The 17273-nt window shown below is 45.2% G+C and overlaps 2 protein-coding genes across 2 annotated transcripts in view; one reads left to right on the top strand and one right to left on the bottom strand.

The window, feature by feature from the left end:
• The window catches only part of plxnd1 (plexin D1), a 112412-nt gene extending 107559 nt beyond the window's left edge, over positions 1-4853 (top strand). The window contains exon 36 of the mRNA XM_061845614.1: positions 3091-4853. Within this exon, the coding sequence (XP_061701598.1) occupies positions 3091-3207 (117 nt within the window). The 3' untranslated portion in view covers positions 3208-4853. The remainder of the gene's footprint in view (positions 1-3090) is intronic.
• Positions 4854-5001: 148 nt separating this feature from the next.
• Positions 5002-13982, bottom strand: LOC133514178 (rhodopsin-like). Its single transcript, XM_061845627.1, has 5 exons — positions 13367-13982; positions 13130-13298; positions 11156-11321; positions 7933-8172; positions 5002-7120 (listed from the first exon to the last, which is right to left on the bottom strand). The coding sequence occupies exons 1-5, from the start codon at positions 13725-13727 to the stop codon at positions 6983-6985; spliced, it is 1074 nt and encodes a 357-aa protein (XP_061701611.1). The 5' UTR covers positions 13728-13982; the 3' UTR covers positions 5002-6982.
• Positions 13983-17273: the final 3291 nt, after the last annotated feature.

The raw sequence follows: 17273 nt of genomic DNA, 5'->3' as shown, positions 1-17273 counted from the left end.
TACTGCGATTTCCTCATCAGATGAGGATAAATAGATGGATAAATCCGAGAAATCAGCACCGGGTGTCCCACGTAATCGAGCGTTTGGAACGTCACGTCCGTCCACGGGGGTCATGTGACTCGCGAAAATGGCAGCGCCCCTGAAAATCTTCTCAAAACGATGAAATGAGAGAGGATTTAGCATCACGTTGTCAAAATGGGGTACAGATTACATGTCGCAAGTCAAAGCAAAGAAATTGTCTGAGTATCTCGAAAACAAGTACGTGACGTTATTCAAACGATACAAAGCTATTTGTACTTATTAAATATGGATCAAAAACGGTGCGGTGTTTTCTGAGGCTTTACAAACACACACAACAGAGGAAAAAATAAAAGTTTGAAGTCAAACAATTCGTGGCTGTTATGCCTCACGTAAGATTTGGCCAGTTGCTTTTTAAGATCTGCTCGGTTCCGAGCCCTGTGGTCCCCCGCGATCCTTTTCTGGTTCCGTGCGCGCCAGTCGATTCTCCGGAGCAGTTTGGTCCCAACGAGCGCGAGCGCTCCTTCAAGGGGCTCCCGGCGCGGCGCCCCCTCGACAAACGCGGCGGGCGAAGAATGACGCGTGATTGGCCCTCCTCTCGCCGCGGTCGGGCTGACGCTAAGCGCCCTCGACGTCTTAGCGACTGGCGCGCACCGACGACTTGGCGGCAGATGTTGCTTTTGTGAATCTGCGAGGAGCTGAGGCCTTTGCGGCGGTGGCGCTACGTCTTTGCGCTCTCTCCTTGTTGACGGGGGGAGTATTCGAGGAAAAGTACTGCATACAGCAGATAGTTCAAAGTAAATAAGACGAGACTTGCTGGTTCAATTCCTCAACTTAAGTAAAAAGAAAAAGGGTACCGATTAGGACTGTCACTGTCGGATCTTTTGGTCTTATCTTGGACTATTTCATTTAATCCCAATTACACCGAGTACAATTGTAAAGGAAATACCATTTGGTACATACGTACGCACACTGCAGGTGTGTAAAAGCTGCAAGTGCCCACATTGAAACACAGAGAGACATTTACAAAGACGGATGGTGCACAGAAAGAGTTTAACGCTAACGCTAGCGCCGCCCGCGCTAACATTTACAAAGACGGATGGTGCACAGAAAGAGTTTAAAGCTAACGCTAGCGCCGCCCGCGCTAACATTTACAAAGACGGATGGTGCACAGAAAGAGTTTAACGCTAACGCTAGCGCCGCCCGCGCTAACATTTACAAAGACGGCTGGTGCACAGAAAGAGTTTAACGCTAACGCTAGCGCCGCCCGCGGTAACATTTACAAAGACGGATGGTGCACAGAAAGAGTTTAACGCTAACGCTAGCGCCGCCCGCGGTAACATTTACAAAGACGGATGGTGCACAGAAAGAGTTTAACGCTAACGCTAGCGCCGCCCGCGCGAACAGGGCCGGTTAAAGTAAAACCTACCGGTAAATATCACTGAGAAACTCCAGTGATACAGCCGCAACACGCTAGCACAGTGCTAACTCTAGCAATAGTGCTAAGAGGGCCGATAAAAGTCAATTCCTCGGCACATATATTCCACCGGTCTCATTCTTACCTTTTCCGCTCGGGTGCCCCCTTGCGGCCGTTATAAAAAAAAAAAATATGCACAAATTAACCGCATCACCGCACAAGGTGGAAAGCGTATGAAAAAAGTCGCGGCTTGTAGGCCGGAAATCACGGTATGTTGGGACAGTGTGTCGCGTCGGTTCTTCTTACGGAATTAGCCGACCTGCTAAAGTGTAAGATGGAGTGATTGGCATTAGCGCTCTAGCGATGACTAAAAAAAATTGTTAACTACCATTTGGCTCACTCACATATCGAACAGTGTCCTAAAAATCACCTACAGATTCTCGTAAGTCATTTTGGTAATGTTTTGACTGGCCCAACATTTTGTCCATTTGCAGCAAATGTCCGTGCAGTGGCCTAACACGGTTCCAGGAACCACATTTGTTCTTTTATTTAGACTTTTTATTGCCTCGAGGTACAATTTGTTCCCTGCTAAAAAAAATTCTGTAGAACTCGAGAACTTTAGGACCCAAGAAATTCGATTGTTCTGTTGAAATTCTATAGAAAATCAGTTGTTCTGTACAAATTTGATAGATTTCTGTAGAAGCAATTTTTGGACGCTCGATACATAGCTGAATTGGGCATTTTTTTTCCTTCTGAACCCAAGTACTAAAAACTCTCTGAAATGTACTAGTGTTCTTTTTCCTCTTTCCAGTTCTTCCTGATTCAGTTTAGGGTTGTTTTGTTTTCATTTCCTCTGCAAGCCACCACGCTTACAAGTTTTTCCAGAAACATTTTTCGTTTTGTTTTGAGAAACAAGCGCTAAAGTGTAGCGGCACACGTTACACGTAGCAATGGACAAAAAAAAAAAAAAAAAAGAGTGCAAAACACCTAGAACACATGAACAAAAGCAGCGTCGATATCACCTCAACCCATGAAGCAAAGTCAATTTGTACACAAACGATGCAGCAACTCATGTAGACAGACACTAAAACAATACTCTCAGGTATGCGTTCTTTCACCTGAATGACTTCAAAATGACTTACATAACTCCGAAATTCTGTATTTGAATGGAGCACAATTTAAACTGGCATTGAACCATGAAATCATGAGTCACAAAGTGATCAGTTCTTTACGTTCAATGTACCTGTGTGTAATGTAGCGGTACCTCGGTTTTCAAACGAAAATTTGGAGAATTTTTCGTTTCGGTTTTCGGACGAAAATCGGTACTCGAACGGCCCTAACAAAGGCCGGAAATAACAGACCACGACGCGCTTTGTTATTGTCAATTCGAAAGAACCGACAACAGCAAAAACGGAAATAACGTGACTCGCGCGGCGGTCGATTCGGTTTTCGAACAAATCGGTTCTGGAACCGCCTTCCGGAACGGATTGTGGTGGAGAACCGAGGCACTACTGTACTTGTTACTTAAGGACGGTGCTGAAGATTGCAACGTTTATTGAAAAACTTGTGAGCAAGGTTCTTGCGAGGCTTCTTAGTACTCGTACTCATCGACTCCACGGCTGAAAGTCACCCTGCGGTTGCGTCGTCTTGTCCAGGTGGCGAACGCCCTGGAGGCCAACCCCACCGCCCGCCGCACGCAGCTGCACCACAAGTTTGAGCAGGTCGTGGCCCTGGTGGAGGACAACATCTACGAGTGCTGCAGCGAGGCCTGAGGCCCAAACCCGTAGCGAGGAGGCCCGACGCGTCCGCCTCAGCTGCGCTTTAAAGGGAAGGCGCATTTTTTTGTACAGTTAGTCGGACTTCGAGCCCCGCGCTGGTCTTAATGCACTGAACTTTTTCCCCCCCGAGGGAACGAGCCAATGATGCACTGTACTGTATTATAATGTCCATAGCAATATTTATAGATGTTGTAATGCTTTGACGTGGCCCGTCCGTCCGTCCGTCCGTCCGGTGGATGGGACGGTGATAAAAGTTGTCCGTAAAGCCCGCAGCAACGTTCTCAGGTGTGACTCGCCACCGTCGGTGCTTTGACCATTTTATTTTTATTATTATTATTTTTTTGTCCCAATCTGCTTTGCGGCTGACGCGGAGTCCGTGCGCGCGGTTCGGACCAAACCCGGAGCGGGGGAAATGTACATTCACGACAAAACGTGTGGTGGCCGTATTATCGCTCGTGAGTGGATTCGTGATGCCAAATGATTCGGGAGAGTGGCTGGAATCGAGAAAACGACGACTTTTTAGGGCTCGCTTGTGTCCGTTTGCCGAAGTTCTGCTAAATGTCACGCGTCAGTGTCGGGGGGAGAGCAACCGATTACATGTAACAAGATCATATCATTTTGTTACAAAAGATTTGGACTGTAACTCCCTGCCTTCAGAGCGCTAAAGCTAGTGCTAACGCTAGTACTAATAGGGTTAAAAATAAAACTTACCGGTAAATGTCACTGAGACACGCCAGTAACACAGCAGCAATACGCTAGCACAGCGCTAACCCTAACACCGCATTAATGCTAGCGCTGCCCTAAAGCTAGCGCCGCGCTAACACTAGTGCTAACGCTAACAGGGTTAAAATAACTCCTACCGGTAAATGTCAGAGATATGCCAGTAATACAGCAGCAACACGCTAACGCTCGTGCTAACGCCAGCGCTGCGCTCAAGCTAGCGCTAGTGCTAATGCTACCAGGGTTAAAATAAAACTTACCGTTCAACGTCACAGACACACGCCAGTAACACGCTCGCACAGCGTTAATGCTAGCGCAGGGCTAAAAGGGCCGGTAAAAGTCACTTCCTCAGCACATATGTTCCACCGGTCTCACTCTTACCTTTTCCGCTGGAGTGCCCCCTTGCGGTCGTTAGAAAAAATGCACAAATTTTCCGCGTCAATCGCAGGGTTGAACGCGTGTGGGAAAAAAAAGTTGCGGCTTGTCGGCTGGAAATTACGGTAATTGCAATCCATTACTGCGCAAAAAACTATCATTCATTTACAGGTGCGCTTAGAAATGTCCGTGATTACAATATTAGACATATTTGAAAAATAACTGCAAAGGTTCAGATTTTTTCTTTTTCCATACTAAATTAAACACTTGAGTTTGTGCTTTCCTGCCTTTGTCTCGAAGTGCCACCTTCTGCTGAAATTATGATTATTTTCCGTGAGATTTGGAAAAACAATCAGCCTCACAGTTATGAACACATCAAAGGACATTGATTTTAGAACGCTTTCATGATTATAATTTTTCACCTTTTTTTGGTTGTCTAATTTATGCGCATTTGTCATTACGTCAAGATGTTACACATAGAATATTTTTATGTATTTACATTTAATCACTTTTCATTATCGGTTTATAATTTTTGTAAAGAACAAAACTGGTTCATTGCAAAATAATGATCTACAGCACAGGTGTCAAAGTCAAGGCCCGGGGGGCAAGAATTTGGCCCGGCAGATGATTTCATGTGGCCCGCAAAGGCAAATCGTATGTGGCAACCTCCGTGATTCTTGCTCAACTCAAATTGTCATATCATAAATGTTCATTGAGTTATCGCAATCATTTTTGTGTTGCCAAACATCAACAATAGTTTAAAAACTGTTGATTTCTGATTCCAAACCCAGTTCATAAATTTGTGTAAATGTGATGACGCAATTAAAGGTTTTTATGGTTTCACCGTCATAACGGCTCAACATCAATCAAATCACATGTAAGTCATCATATTACTTTGAAAAAGTAATTAAAACAGTCACGCCGATATTACACGTTCAAGTGCACCGTTTGCGAACGCTCGTCCGGCGCGCATCTGGAACTTTTTAGGAGGCCTCGTAAAAACGCTAAAGAGTGAAAGAGGAAAGCCAGACACACGTTGAGCTTTGGTTTTACTGCAAGACATCGAACAAAAATCCACAAAATGTTACGGAGCCTTTCGGCAATCCGCTAAATCATCGCGTCGCCGGCGCACAATCCCGCGTACTAGCGTCCGACTGGTCACACTCGCCTCCGTCGAGAAGAGCGAACCACGGACAACAATCCACTTGATTGGGGTTCATTTCATTAACGTGAATCCCGACAAACGCATCAAACTGTCCTCCGATTTGCTTGACGTGTTCCTTTGTAGCGATTCGGGAGGAAGGAAGTGATGAACGAGCGCGCTAGCGATCAGTCGTCATTTCTGTACTCCCGAACGGCTACTGAAGGATATTTAGTGGACACTTTAGGAAACCATCTAGCGCCGCGGGTTAAAGAAGACGAAACATCGGGATTCTTAAGGGAAAGCACAAAAAATTCGGAAGCACATACCTCGGGTCAAACGGTCCCGACCTGTGGCCAAATGACTGCGTTAGTGACGTATAAATGGTCAGCGTACCAAACAATTCCGCTCAATCTTTTTTTTTTTTTTTCCAGCGGGAATTAACCCCTCGCGAGTGGCCTCTTTGAAAACTGGTCTGAGAGGCGCTAAATATAGCGAGCCAACGGCTAAAGCGAGAAAAACGGCCCTCCTCTCTTAGCGGGAGCGCCGCGAGTCGGCTAGCAACGGTGGATAAATATAGATGTGAATGTTTATTTTCAACATGGAATCCAAATAAAGGAAAATGAATACGAATTTGGTTATATTTCTTTTTCTGTTACGCAAGTCATGAATATATATTTGAACCATTTAAACAATATATATGTTTTTACATCAATTTTTAGTCATCTGACTGCTAGCTATTTGTTGCTGTCTGTGTGACTTTCTGACCTGACCTGTGCAGCTATGCTAACAATATGGGAGCTGCTTTCGATTGCCGTTCAGTTGGCGAAGGGGGCCCTCAGAAATATTGGACGCATTTCCCTGGAGGCAAAAAGTTCTGGACCGTGTTGTCTTTTTTTAAGAGCAACCTTTCATTCCCGGCTGCCATTTTGAAACACACAGCATTAGCGACAGATTCGGACGCACGTCCTTTTTCTCATCGGAAAATTGGATGCGATTAGCTTAGTTTCAAACGCATCGTTTGCACGTCGGACAATGAACGGCGCTAACAGGACCCCTCCGAACGCTCAAACCGGTGCGACGGTCTGAGCGCTCCCCCCGTGCTGAAAAGTCTCCTCGTGATTAACGCGCATGCGTTGCTAACAGGGGAACTGTGGGTACGTAGCGGAAATCCCCCGGTCTCATAGTTCCCCTTCTTCTACATAAAGGGAGCTAACACATGTTATAAGCTAACCGCAAAACAAAAATTGATTAAAAAAAAGTTCGTTACGTTCGTCTCGGAAAGATGAACATGAACGCTCGGCGACGAGTTGTCGAACGGACCGTGCAGAAGAAGCACGGATGGGGACGTTTCAGACTGGCTGGAAGTTTACAAAATATACGCCCATGCGCGATCATCACAAGGAGATTTTTCAGCACGGCGCTCAGACCGTGTTGGCTGCGGAGCGTCGAATAGTCGGAACAACGCATGATCATGCAGGTTAAGCGGGTTGTGGGGGCGGGTGGGGGGATGGGAGTGTTGGCTCGTGCAGTTCAAGCGGGGGCCACCTGACTGGAGGCGACGGACGACGTCTGCGTTTTGGAATGGGCGCCGGACGCGCCGTCGTCGTCGTCGTCCTCACCGAACGGGTTCTTGCCGCAGCACACGGTGGTGATCATGCAGTTTCGGAACTGAAGGAACGAGAGAGAGTCGCGTGAGGCCCGACAAATCCACCCGTCCATCCATTTTCTTTGCCGCTTATCCTCACGAGGGTGGCGGGGAGGGCCGGAGCCTATCCCAGCCATCAACGGGCGGGAGGCGGGGGTACACCCTGAACCGGTCGCCAGCCAATCGCAGGGCACGTGGAGACAAACAGCACCACTCGCAATCACACCCAGGGACAATTTAGAGTGTGCAATTAATGTCGCGTGTTTTTGGGAAGTTTGTGGGAGGCAAGCGGAGTGCCCGCCCGGAGAAAAGCCACGCAGGCACGGGGAGAACAGGCAAACTCCCCACAGGAGCGGCCGGGATCGAACCCGGGACCTCAGAACAGTGAGGCCAACGCTTTACCGGGTGATCACACAAACAACACAGGGGGCGCCATTTTCGGCCAGATCAAAACAACCAATTGGCTTGCACGTCGTCTTTGGCTGGACGCTATTTGGAGAAAAATATAATTTTTTGGGGATCACATATGCGATGGCAGATATTGTGTCAGGGGGAAAAAAAAAATCATTGTATATATTTTTGGAGAAAATGTAATATTTTTGAATCACATATGGTGTGTTGACTAACACGCAATACTACATATTTCGTTGCGGGGCGGGGACATTTTTCAACAACAAATTGCATATTTTCTCACCTATTTTCATGAAAAAAAATATATAAATAAAAATAGCGTTGTTTTACTGAGAAAAACAACTTTTTTTTTCCTTTTCCAGATAAACGGCAATTTTATTTTTCTCCAATTAAAAAAAAAAAAAAAAAAAAAAAAGCGCCCTACCTGCTTGTTGAGCAGGATGTAGATGACGGGGTTGTAGAGGGCGGCGCTCTTGGCGAAGAACGCCGGCGCCGTCATGAAGACCGGCCCGAACTGGGCGCCTTGGTTGGCGAAGATGTACCAGGCCACGCTGGCGTACGGCACCCAGCACACCAGGAAGGAGATCACCATGACGACCACCATGCGGGTCACCTCCTTCTCGGCCCGTTGGGTGCTTTCCGACTCCTGCTGCTGGGCCGCCGCCTGTGTGTGCGGGTCACCAAAAAAAAAAAAAACCTAAATGCGGCTCCTTATCCATCCATTCATTCATTTCCTTAGCTCCTTATCCTCACGAGGGTCGCGGGAGTGCTGGAGCCTATTCCAGCTGCCATCGGTACACCCTGAACTGGTCGCCAGCCAATCGCAGGGCACATCGAGACAAACAGCCGCAGCCACAATCACACCGACGGGGCAATTTCGAGTGTCCAATTAATGTCGCACGTTTTTGGGATGTGGGAAGAAACCGGAGTGCCCACCCGGAGAAAAGCCACACAGGCACGGCAAGGGGAAAACATGCAAACTCCACTCAAGCGGGTCCGGGATCGAACCCGGAACCTCAGAACTGTGGGGCCAACACTTTCAGGTGAGTCACTGTGCCGCAGCTCCTTATGTCAACATTTTTTTGCTTGAACTCGCTCGCCATTTCAATAAATATGCCCTCCCGATGCTACAAATTAATAACCATAACTCTAAATTATCTTGAAACTCTGTTGTGGAAAATAATTTAGAACAGCGCAAAACATTTTCTGTTATTTTCCTCAAAAAATATTTGGCCCATTGGGAGGTCCGCTCAAAAACATTCCAGTTATGGTCAAGTGATCCATTTCAGCAAAATATTATTTGCATAATAATTTGGAATGCGGGCAGAACAGTGGATCAGCCGGTAAAGCGTTGGCCTCACAGTTCTGAGGTCCCGGGTTCGATCCCGGCCCCACCCGTGCGGAGTTTGCATGTTCTCCCCGTGTGGCTTTTCTCCGAGTGGGCACTCCGGTTTTTCCTCCCACATCCCGAAAAACACGCAACACTAATTGGACCCTCTAAATTGTCCCTGGGTGTGATTGCGAGTGGTGCTGTTTGTCTCCATCTGCCCTGCGATTGGCGTGCGACCAGTTCAGGGTGTGCCCCGCCTCCCGCCCGTTGACAGCTGGGATAGGCTCCGGCACTCCCTGCGACCCTCGTGAGGATAAGCGGCTGAGAAAATGGATGGAGGGAATTTGGAATGCAGCGTACAATCGGTAAAAAAAAAAAACATGTCAAACAAACAAACAGCTCGAAATAAGGAAGCCGCACTAAGCACTTTTGTCCCAAGTCGCGCTTACATTTGTAACATAAGTACTTGAGTACGAACGCATGAATTATGAATGCTTTGTGGCTCATTATGCATGAAGGTTGACACAGCGAGGCGGCAGCTGGAGGACTTGGCTCCGAGCCGCCTTGCGTGCCGGCGAAGCCCGCGGGTGCACCTCCTCGAGTGTCCTTGAGCCGCCAAATCCTCGACCGGCGCCGAAAACCTTTGCGACAAAACCTCGCCTGTTAACGCTTCGACTCGGCGGCTCAAAAATAGTGTGACAAAAAAAATGTTTATTTTATTCTTGGAGTGGGGGGGGGGGGGCATTGCTCAGTGATTGTTTATGATTTTTTTTTTTTTTTTTTAAATATACCATATATGCATGAGTATATGGGTGTCAAACATAAGGCTTGGGGGTCCAAAAGCGGCCCAAAATATTTGGAGTTGAGGATGACGCTTACACATGTAGAAAATGGAATACTTCTGCTCTATCCTGGAGAAAATTATGATGGGAAAAATGTAGTTAGATTTTTTTTAAAGTTCCATCTGAGAGGATCTCGCCGGACGCAAGTACCTCCTGTTGGAGAGATTGTCAAGAGAATAAAGCGGCACATTTTCATATGTCCAATCATATTAAAATACTGGAAAATGGAAATGAATATATAGGATTTAATAATCTTAATTTTGTTCATTGGTTCCCACCATTTATTCCTTTTGTTGTTGTCCGTGTATTTTTATTATTATTATTTTTTTAACTCATAAATATTGCATCTTGTCTTGTTGCCAGAACAGGTATCACCCGTTCCGAAATTTGAAACCTACATTTTTTTTTTGGAATATGTAAATCATTGTACATGGTTTTTGGAACATTTGTCGTCAGGTGGTTTGAGGTGGTATCATTTTTTTTTCTTGACTATGTTTATTGTTATTGTTTTCCATTTAAGATTTTTTTTTTTGCTCACTTACAGGTATGAACTTCATTTAGGATGAGATATTTGGTTAATCTTTTATTCATCATTTATAAAAGGTATTATTATTATTATATTACTGTTAATGAATGTAAATTGTTTTTTTTCCTTTTCTTTCTTTGTTTGTATATAAGTGTGGAAAAAGTAAAATTATAAAAAAAAAAGAAAATGGAATGAAAATAATTTCTTGATTTAAAAATAGCCCATAAGTCAGAGGGGTCAAATTCATTTCTGTAGTTCTCGTTTCCCCTCAGAGGGCCTTTATGATGACTGCGACGCCATAAAAACGTTTCATCGCCTCATCATATTTACACATGAAATTTATGAACGAGTTTTTGGAATCAGTAATCAAGCGAAATATTGTTCTTGTTTGGTAACCAAAAAATGCTTGTAACATCTCGACATTGTCGTTTATGATCTCTGCCAATTTGAAATTGTGGAACACATTTTCAGAAGAATCCCTGAATTTGATATTAGAATGGGCTTTGCGGGCCACGTGAAATCATGCGACAAGCCAGGTCTGACCCCCGGGCCTTGAGTTTGACACCGCGCCATAAACGATTGGACATTGTGTTTTCTTAAGAATGTCGTAGAAGGGAGGATTTGCTAACTGTCATATTCATGTCATTCCCATGTTGTTGGACCAAGGTTAATCGTTATTGTGAGAAATCATTCACATGATTGGCGTCCTCACACGGATGAACAATAATTCATAATTAAGAGTCACCGAAGCGGAAAAGTCGCTCCCACTTTCAAAACGTTTTCTGACCCCTCGCCTGCGTTCAGTACTTCCTTTGAAAATACAGACTAGCAAACGGCATCTTTGCTCCTTCGTGGTGATCATTTGCTTCCTTAATGCGCGCTTCTGATCGGTCGAACGGGTCGGCGGCCCCGCGATGTCAAGAAAAAAAAAAGGTCGCGGGTTTCGTACCGCTCTGACGGTGCACAGCAGGCGGCTGTAGCAGAAGAAGATGACGGCGAGCGGGACGAGGAAGTGCAGGACGAACATGTAGACCACGAAGGAGCCGTTGCTGATCTCCGGTTTGGGCGTGTAGTAGTCGATGCCGCAGGAACACTGCATGCCCTCGGGGATGTACCTGCGCGGACCTCGGGCGCTCAACGCAATGCGCAGTTCACAAATCAAACAATTTCAATGATTATATCGACTCAGCCGGTAAAGCGTCGCACCTCACGGTTCTGAGGACCCGGGTTCACGTATTCAGAACCTGAACCATTCCGTGATTTATAGACCAGCGGCGGAACTTTAAAACATATTCCAAAGATGACTGGAAGACAGTGCAAGACTTTCGAATTGGATGATATGCTCTTTGGGGAGTCCAGTCAGAAGACTTGGAATAAAAGCTTGGATGATCTTTTCCTGGTCTACTTGACACATGCAAGCCTTCGCTCTAGATAATGAAAAGGCAGTTTTCGTCAAGGTCAGATGGGAATCTACCAGAACTCCAAGGTTTCGGGTGTGGTCTTTGTTGTTTTTTTTTAAAGTAGTGAGTCCGCTTATTTGCCAACAGCAATCTTCTTTTCTTTATTGCCCCAAAAAGATTATCTTTGTTTTGTTGCGGTTGATTTGCATTTTTGGTGGGCTTTGGGGGACCCCCCGAGTGTCAAACTCAAGGCCCGGGGGCCAGATCCGGCCCACCGCATGATTTTATGTGGCCCACCAAGGCAAAGCATGCGTATCAACTTCCATGATTTTTGTTCAAATCTGTCGCAAAATTTGAAATTGTCATTTCATAAATGGTAATGTTAAGATATTGCAAGCATTTTACAATACCAACAGCCATCGCCTTGGATTTCCGATTCCATTAAGTGTTCATAAATTTCACGTGTAAATATGATGTGGCAGTTAAAGACTTTGATGGTTTCACAGTCATAACGGCCCTCTAAGGGAAACCCTAACTATAAAAAAAAAAAAAAAAAAAAAAAATGACTGACACGCCTGCTTTAGACAGTGCCAAGAGAGGTCCAAGAACTGACCCTTGAGGGACCCCATATGCCATTGCCATTCGTCAAGATTGAGGCCTCCCAATGTTTACAAAATAACTCATTTGCTGCATGTATGACCTGAACCATGCGAGGACCGTTCCAGTTAGTCCTACCCACGTTTCCAACCTGTTTCGCATTATATTATGATCTACCGTATCGAAAGCCGCACTGAGCTCCAACAAGACCAAAATCGACACCTTTCCTGAGTCAGTATTCAACGTTATATCATTTAGCATTTTGATGAGTAGATCCTGTACTCGAATGAGTTGAGAAAACCTGATTGAAATGTGTCAAAAATTGCTGAGTTGATTCAAAACAACTATGTCAACAATCTTGGCTATGAAAGGGAGATTTGAGAAAGGTCGATAGCTTGCTAACACGGAAGCATCCGGTGCTCTATTTTTTTTTTCAAAGAGGCTGAGCAGCAGCTACTTGAAGGACTTCGAGAAACTCGCAAGACTGTAGTGAGCAATTGATTCTTTGCTGCAAATCAGCAAGGACAGGCTTCATTGCAGTTTTGGAAAAGTCGGACGGCATTGAGTCGAGACGGCTCGTTGATGGTTTCAGTTGCTGAACCGTTTTCTACAGTTTCGGGGTCAATTGTATCAAAATCTGACAAGTTAATAAGAGTTTTCCCTGGGTGGCTTCGGATGTAAGTATCCTTTTATCATTTTTGTGGTGACATTTGACTCAATGGATTGTATTTTTTCCACTCAAATAACAAACTCATTGCGAGTTCTGGAACTGATCTGGGGAGGGGGTGTTATGAACTTGTCAACCACAGCAAACAGAGTGCCAGTATTGGTGAAGTTGTGAGTCCAGAAAAGTGTTCCTGTCTAGCCCAAACTAACTCTTGATTAGAATTACAAAGACTTTGTGTCAATATTGATATTAACGGTACCGTGACCATCCAAGCAGGGGGGGCGCAGCGCAGGTCAAAGCCATGATCCACGTGAATCCCAGCCCACAGATGGCGTGCTTCTCCCCGAAGCGGAAGTTGCTCATGGGTTTGCACACCACCACGTAGCGCTCGACGGCCAAAACCACCAGCGACCAGAGAGCCACCTCTCCTAAAAACAGAGGAACACGTGAACACAACGCGGCGACAAGTCGCCACAGTCCCGCGTGTCGCTCGGACCTCCTAAAGTGGCGAAGAACCCTTCGACGTTGCAGCCGACGACGCCCAAACTGAAGTATCCGTGCAGGGACGTGTAGAGAGTGACCGTGAAGCCCCCCACCGCCATGAACAGGTCAGCCACGGCGAGGTTGAGCAAGACGTAGTTGAGGGGCGTCCTCAGCTTCTTGTGCTTGACCGTCACGTAGAGCGTCAGGAAGTTGATGGGGAACGTGGTGACGATGAGGAACAGCATGTACGCGGCCACCAGAGAGTACTTCCAAGGCTCGGCCAGGTAGTACTGAGGGTACTCGAAGGGGCTGCGGACCACGCCGGACTTGTTGGACATGGGGACGTAAAAGTTGGGTCCTTCGGTGCCGTTCATGGCGAGAGTCCGCTGATCTTCTTTTGTTTGCGGAACGCAGGCAGGGCGAGTGTGCGCGAATGAGCGCGGTGGGCTCAGTAGCGGTGAAGCCAAGCTCGGCCGGCCCCCACCGCCCACCGGGCCGCCGCGGCACCTTTTAACGGGCCGCACGGATTAGGGTCGGCCACATGATGGAATTACCACAATCTCGGCCTTGTCCTCGCTCTCCGACCTTCACCATGAGGGAGAATGTGTCAAGTTTGGCTGCGATTTGCGATTATATTAATAATCATCAGATTTTTAAAAACAGTTTGACTTCCACCTCTTATACAAAACTGATTACTGTTCAGTTCCTTTAAGTACAGATTCTTCCAAAGGTTCAGACAACGTCAATGACTATTAAGAAAAGGTACATAAATGAACTGTAAAGGCTGAGACACTTGGAGAACCTTTGGACAATTTCACCTCCAAAACCCCAAATGCCGTGAATGCTGGCGCTCCTGATCCCTCCAAAACTAAGACCACCTTGAGGGGCACGACGACGGTCAAGACCTCGAAATCAAAGTGTAAGAAAGCAGAACCCAAGTGAAGTTAGTTAGTCAGGGTGAGACAAGCAACACTTTTCTGAAATCATCAGTGAGAACCTCAACGATACTCGCGCTCTGTTTGCAGTGGTTGACAAGTTCACAAACCAAAGCCTGCTCCAGAACCAGAAACAGCTGACAATTGTAATGAGTTTGCCTGTTATTTGACTAAAAAAAAAAAAAAATACAATCCGTCGGGACATATGTCATGCCAAATCAGCAAAAACTCTATTAACTTGTCAGAATTTGATACAGTTGACCCAAAAACTTTAGAGAACGGTTCGGAAGCTGAAACCATCAACGAGCTGTCTCGACTCAACAACATCCGACTTTTTCAAAACTATACTGAAATTAGTGCTGGCTGATGTACAGCAAATCATCAATCAGTCTGGCGAGTATCCTAAAGCTCTTAAAAGTAGTAGTGGTGTTAAGCCTCTTCTAAAAAACAAAAAAACAAAAACAAAAACAGAGCGCTGGGCACTTCCATGTTCGCAGGCTATAGACCGATCTTGAATCTCGCTGTCAGAGACGAGATTGTTGACAAAGTTAGTTTTAATCAACTCGGCAATTTCTTGAATTTAAATGGACTTTTGGACACATTTCAAATCAGGTTTTCTGGACTCATCCGAGTACAGAATCTACTCTTATCAAAATGCTAAATGATATAAGGTTGAATACTGACTCGGGGAAAGGTCTCAGTATTGGTCTTGTTGGATCGCAGTGCAGCTTTTGATACGGTAGATCATAATATACTGCTGAACAGGTTGGAAACACGGAGAGGATTAAATGGAACAGTCGTTAAATGGTTCAGGTCCTGCCTGGAGGAAAGGAGCAACTTTGTAACCATTGGAAGTGCTCGATCTCAACAAATGGCAATGACCTACGGGGTCCCTCATGGGTCAGTTCTTGGACCCCTCCTGTTCAGCCTGTATATGCCACTTTTGGGTCAAATTTCCCAGAACTTGAGTTTTGACTATCATAGCTATCCAGTTGACACGCAGTTATAGTTAGCAGTGTCTCCAGATGACTCCGGTCCAATTGAGGTGTTGTGTCACTGTCTAAAGCAGATAACTGGATGAGGCTGGATTTCCTTCAACTGAAGCATGGATGTTTTTTTCCAATAACGAAAAGAGGATTGCTGTTCGTAAATACCTGGATACACTATCTTTAAAATGGAAAGACCGAGTCCGAAACCTTAGTGTTCTGACAGATTCCCACCTGACCTTCAACAGTCATATCAAATCAATCATCTGAAGAACATATCAAGAGTGAAGGCTTGAATGTGTCAACCAGACCAGGAGAAGCTCATCCATGCTTTTATCTCCAGAGTTGACCATTGTAATGGTCTTCTGATTGGGCTCCCCCTTAAAAAAAAAAAACAAAAAAACCATTAAACAGCTGCAGCTCGTTCAGAATGCTGCAGCTTGGGTTCTGACCAAAACAAAGAGGTCAGAGCATATAACTCCAACTCGAAAGTCTTTACACTGGCTTCCCGTCAGCTTTAGGATAGATTTTAAAGTTCGGCTGCTGGTCTATAAATCACTACATGAGGTTCAGGTCCTGAATACGTGAAAGAAATGCATACGGAATACAAATCCGGCAGGGCTTTGAGATTGACTGTTTCAGGTCAAATTACGAAGTGCGGAGTCCAAGACAAACACGGTGAAAGAGGATTTAGAAATTCTGCGGCGCACAAATGGAAGAACTTGCCAACAGAGGTGAGGTCAGCCCCAAGTGTGAATGTTTCGAAGTCGAGGTTGAAAACTCTTCTTCCCTTCTCATGCGTTTTAAGAGTGCTTCCACTCGTCACGCTATTTTAATTGCACTTTTTATTTTCATTGCATTTGAATGTTTTGAATCACGTAAAGCGCATCGAGTTACTTTTGTGCATGAAATCCACGATACAGATAAATTTGCTTTGCTTTACATTACAAAATCGTCCAAAACAATGAGCATTGTTTTTCAAAGTAAAAGCAGATGTTTGCAAATGTCTTTCCATGCAGTGATGTCAGATTTATGCGAAGACGTTGCGTCGTTGTTTTTCAGGCTGGTTTGCTTGGCATTTTTTCGCGACCCCGCCATCGCTGGCAAGCGACGTCGTGAGCTGATTGATCTACGCTGTGGAAATTGCTCGTGATGCGTTCGTGAGCAGCTCAGAAAAGAATGGAATTGAAATTGAAAGGAATTGAAGTGTTTTAATGGCTGTGAAATTGAGTGCGCGTGTGTTTGGATTCGGAAAGTTACCCCCATGACAACATCCATGGCCGTCCCCCACATGTACAGTGGCCATTGTTCCGCTCCTGAAATTCTTCAAAACACCGATCAATGATCATCAAACAAAAGTACGTGAGACAAACATATCCCAAGTGTACTTAAAATACAATTTTTCCAATAGTGATTTCATTTATTACAGAAAAAAAAAAGAATCAGTTTCGTGGCCCAGTGTGGAAAATGTAATCCCCTCCCCCCTTGTTAAAAGGAGAATTAATTGTGGCTAATAATTTTTGGGTTCATTTTCACCGATCACACCTGCCTGATTACCGACAGGCCTGTTCAGTCAAGAAATAATTAAAAATGAACCGGTCTGATATAATCAAGTCAGACAAAAGATCTAAAAAAAAAAAAAAAAAGCTGCAACAAAATTCCAGAACAGGGGAGCAATAAGGTTATTGATATTTGATTGTCTGGAAATTAGGTTCCAAAATGGAAACCACAGTAGGGCGAAAGAACAAGTCTATTGCAAAAAAACAAAAAACAAAAAAAAAAAAAAAAAAAAAGAAAAACACCTGAATGTTACCAAATATTTTGGGAAATATTACACGGAAAGAGGAGATCAAAGTTGAACTTTTCATAAGGTGTGTGTCTCATCACATCATGTGCAAATGTAGCGCAGCACTGCAGAAATAGAACCTCATACGACTGTTCAAACATGGCGGTGGCAGTGTGACGTTGTTGGGCTGCTTTTCTCCTTCAGGACCTGGAC

This window comes from Syngnathoides biaculeatus, chromosome 2, assembly GCF_019802595.1.
Source record: "Syngnathoides biaculeatus isolate LvHL_M chromosome 2, ASM1980259v1, whole genome shotgun sequence".
Lineage (NCBI taxonomy): Eukaryota > Metazoa > Chordata > Actinopteri > Syngnathiformes > Syngnathidae > Syngnathoides > Syngnathoides biaculeatus.
This window is presented reverse-complemented; position numbering and strand designations above follow the sequence as displayed.

What these genes read in the sequence shown, in the direction of transcription:
- LOC133514178 (XM_061845627.1), bottom strand. Translation starts at nt 13,727, where the DNA reads ATGAACGGCACCGAAGGACCCAACTTTTACGTCCCCATGTCCAACAAG. An exon ending in CCCCTGCTTGGATGGTCACG is followed by an intron (nt 11,322 to 13,129) that starts GTACCGTTAATA and finishes AGGTCCGCGCAG; the next exon opens with GTACATCCCCGAGGGCATGC. An exon ending in ACATCCTGCTCAACAAGCAG is followed by an intron (nt 7,121 to 7,932) that starts GTAGGGCGCTTT and finishes TCGTTCCTTCAG; the next exon opens with TTCCGAAACTGCATGATCAC.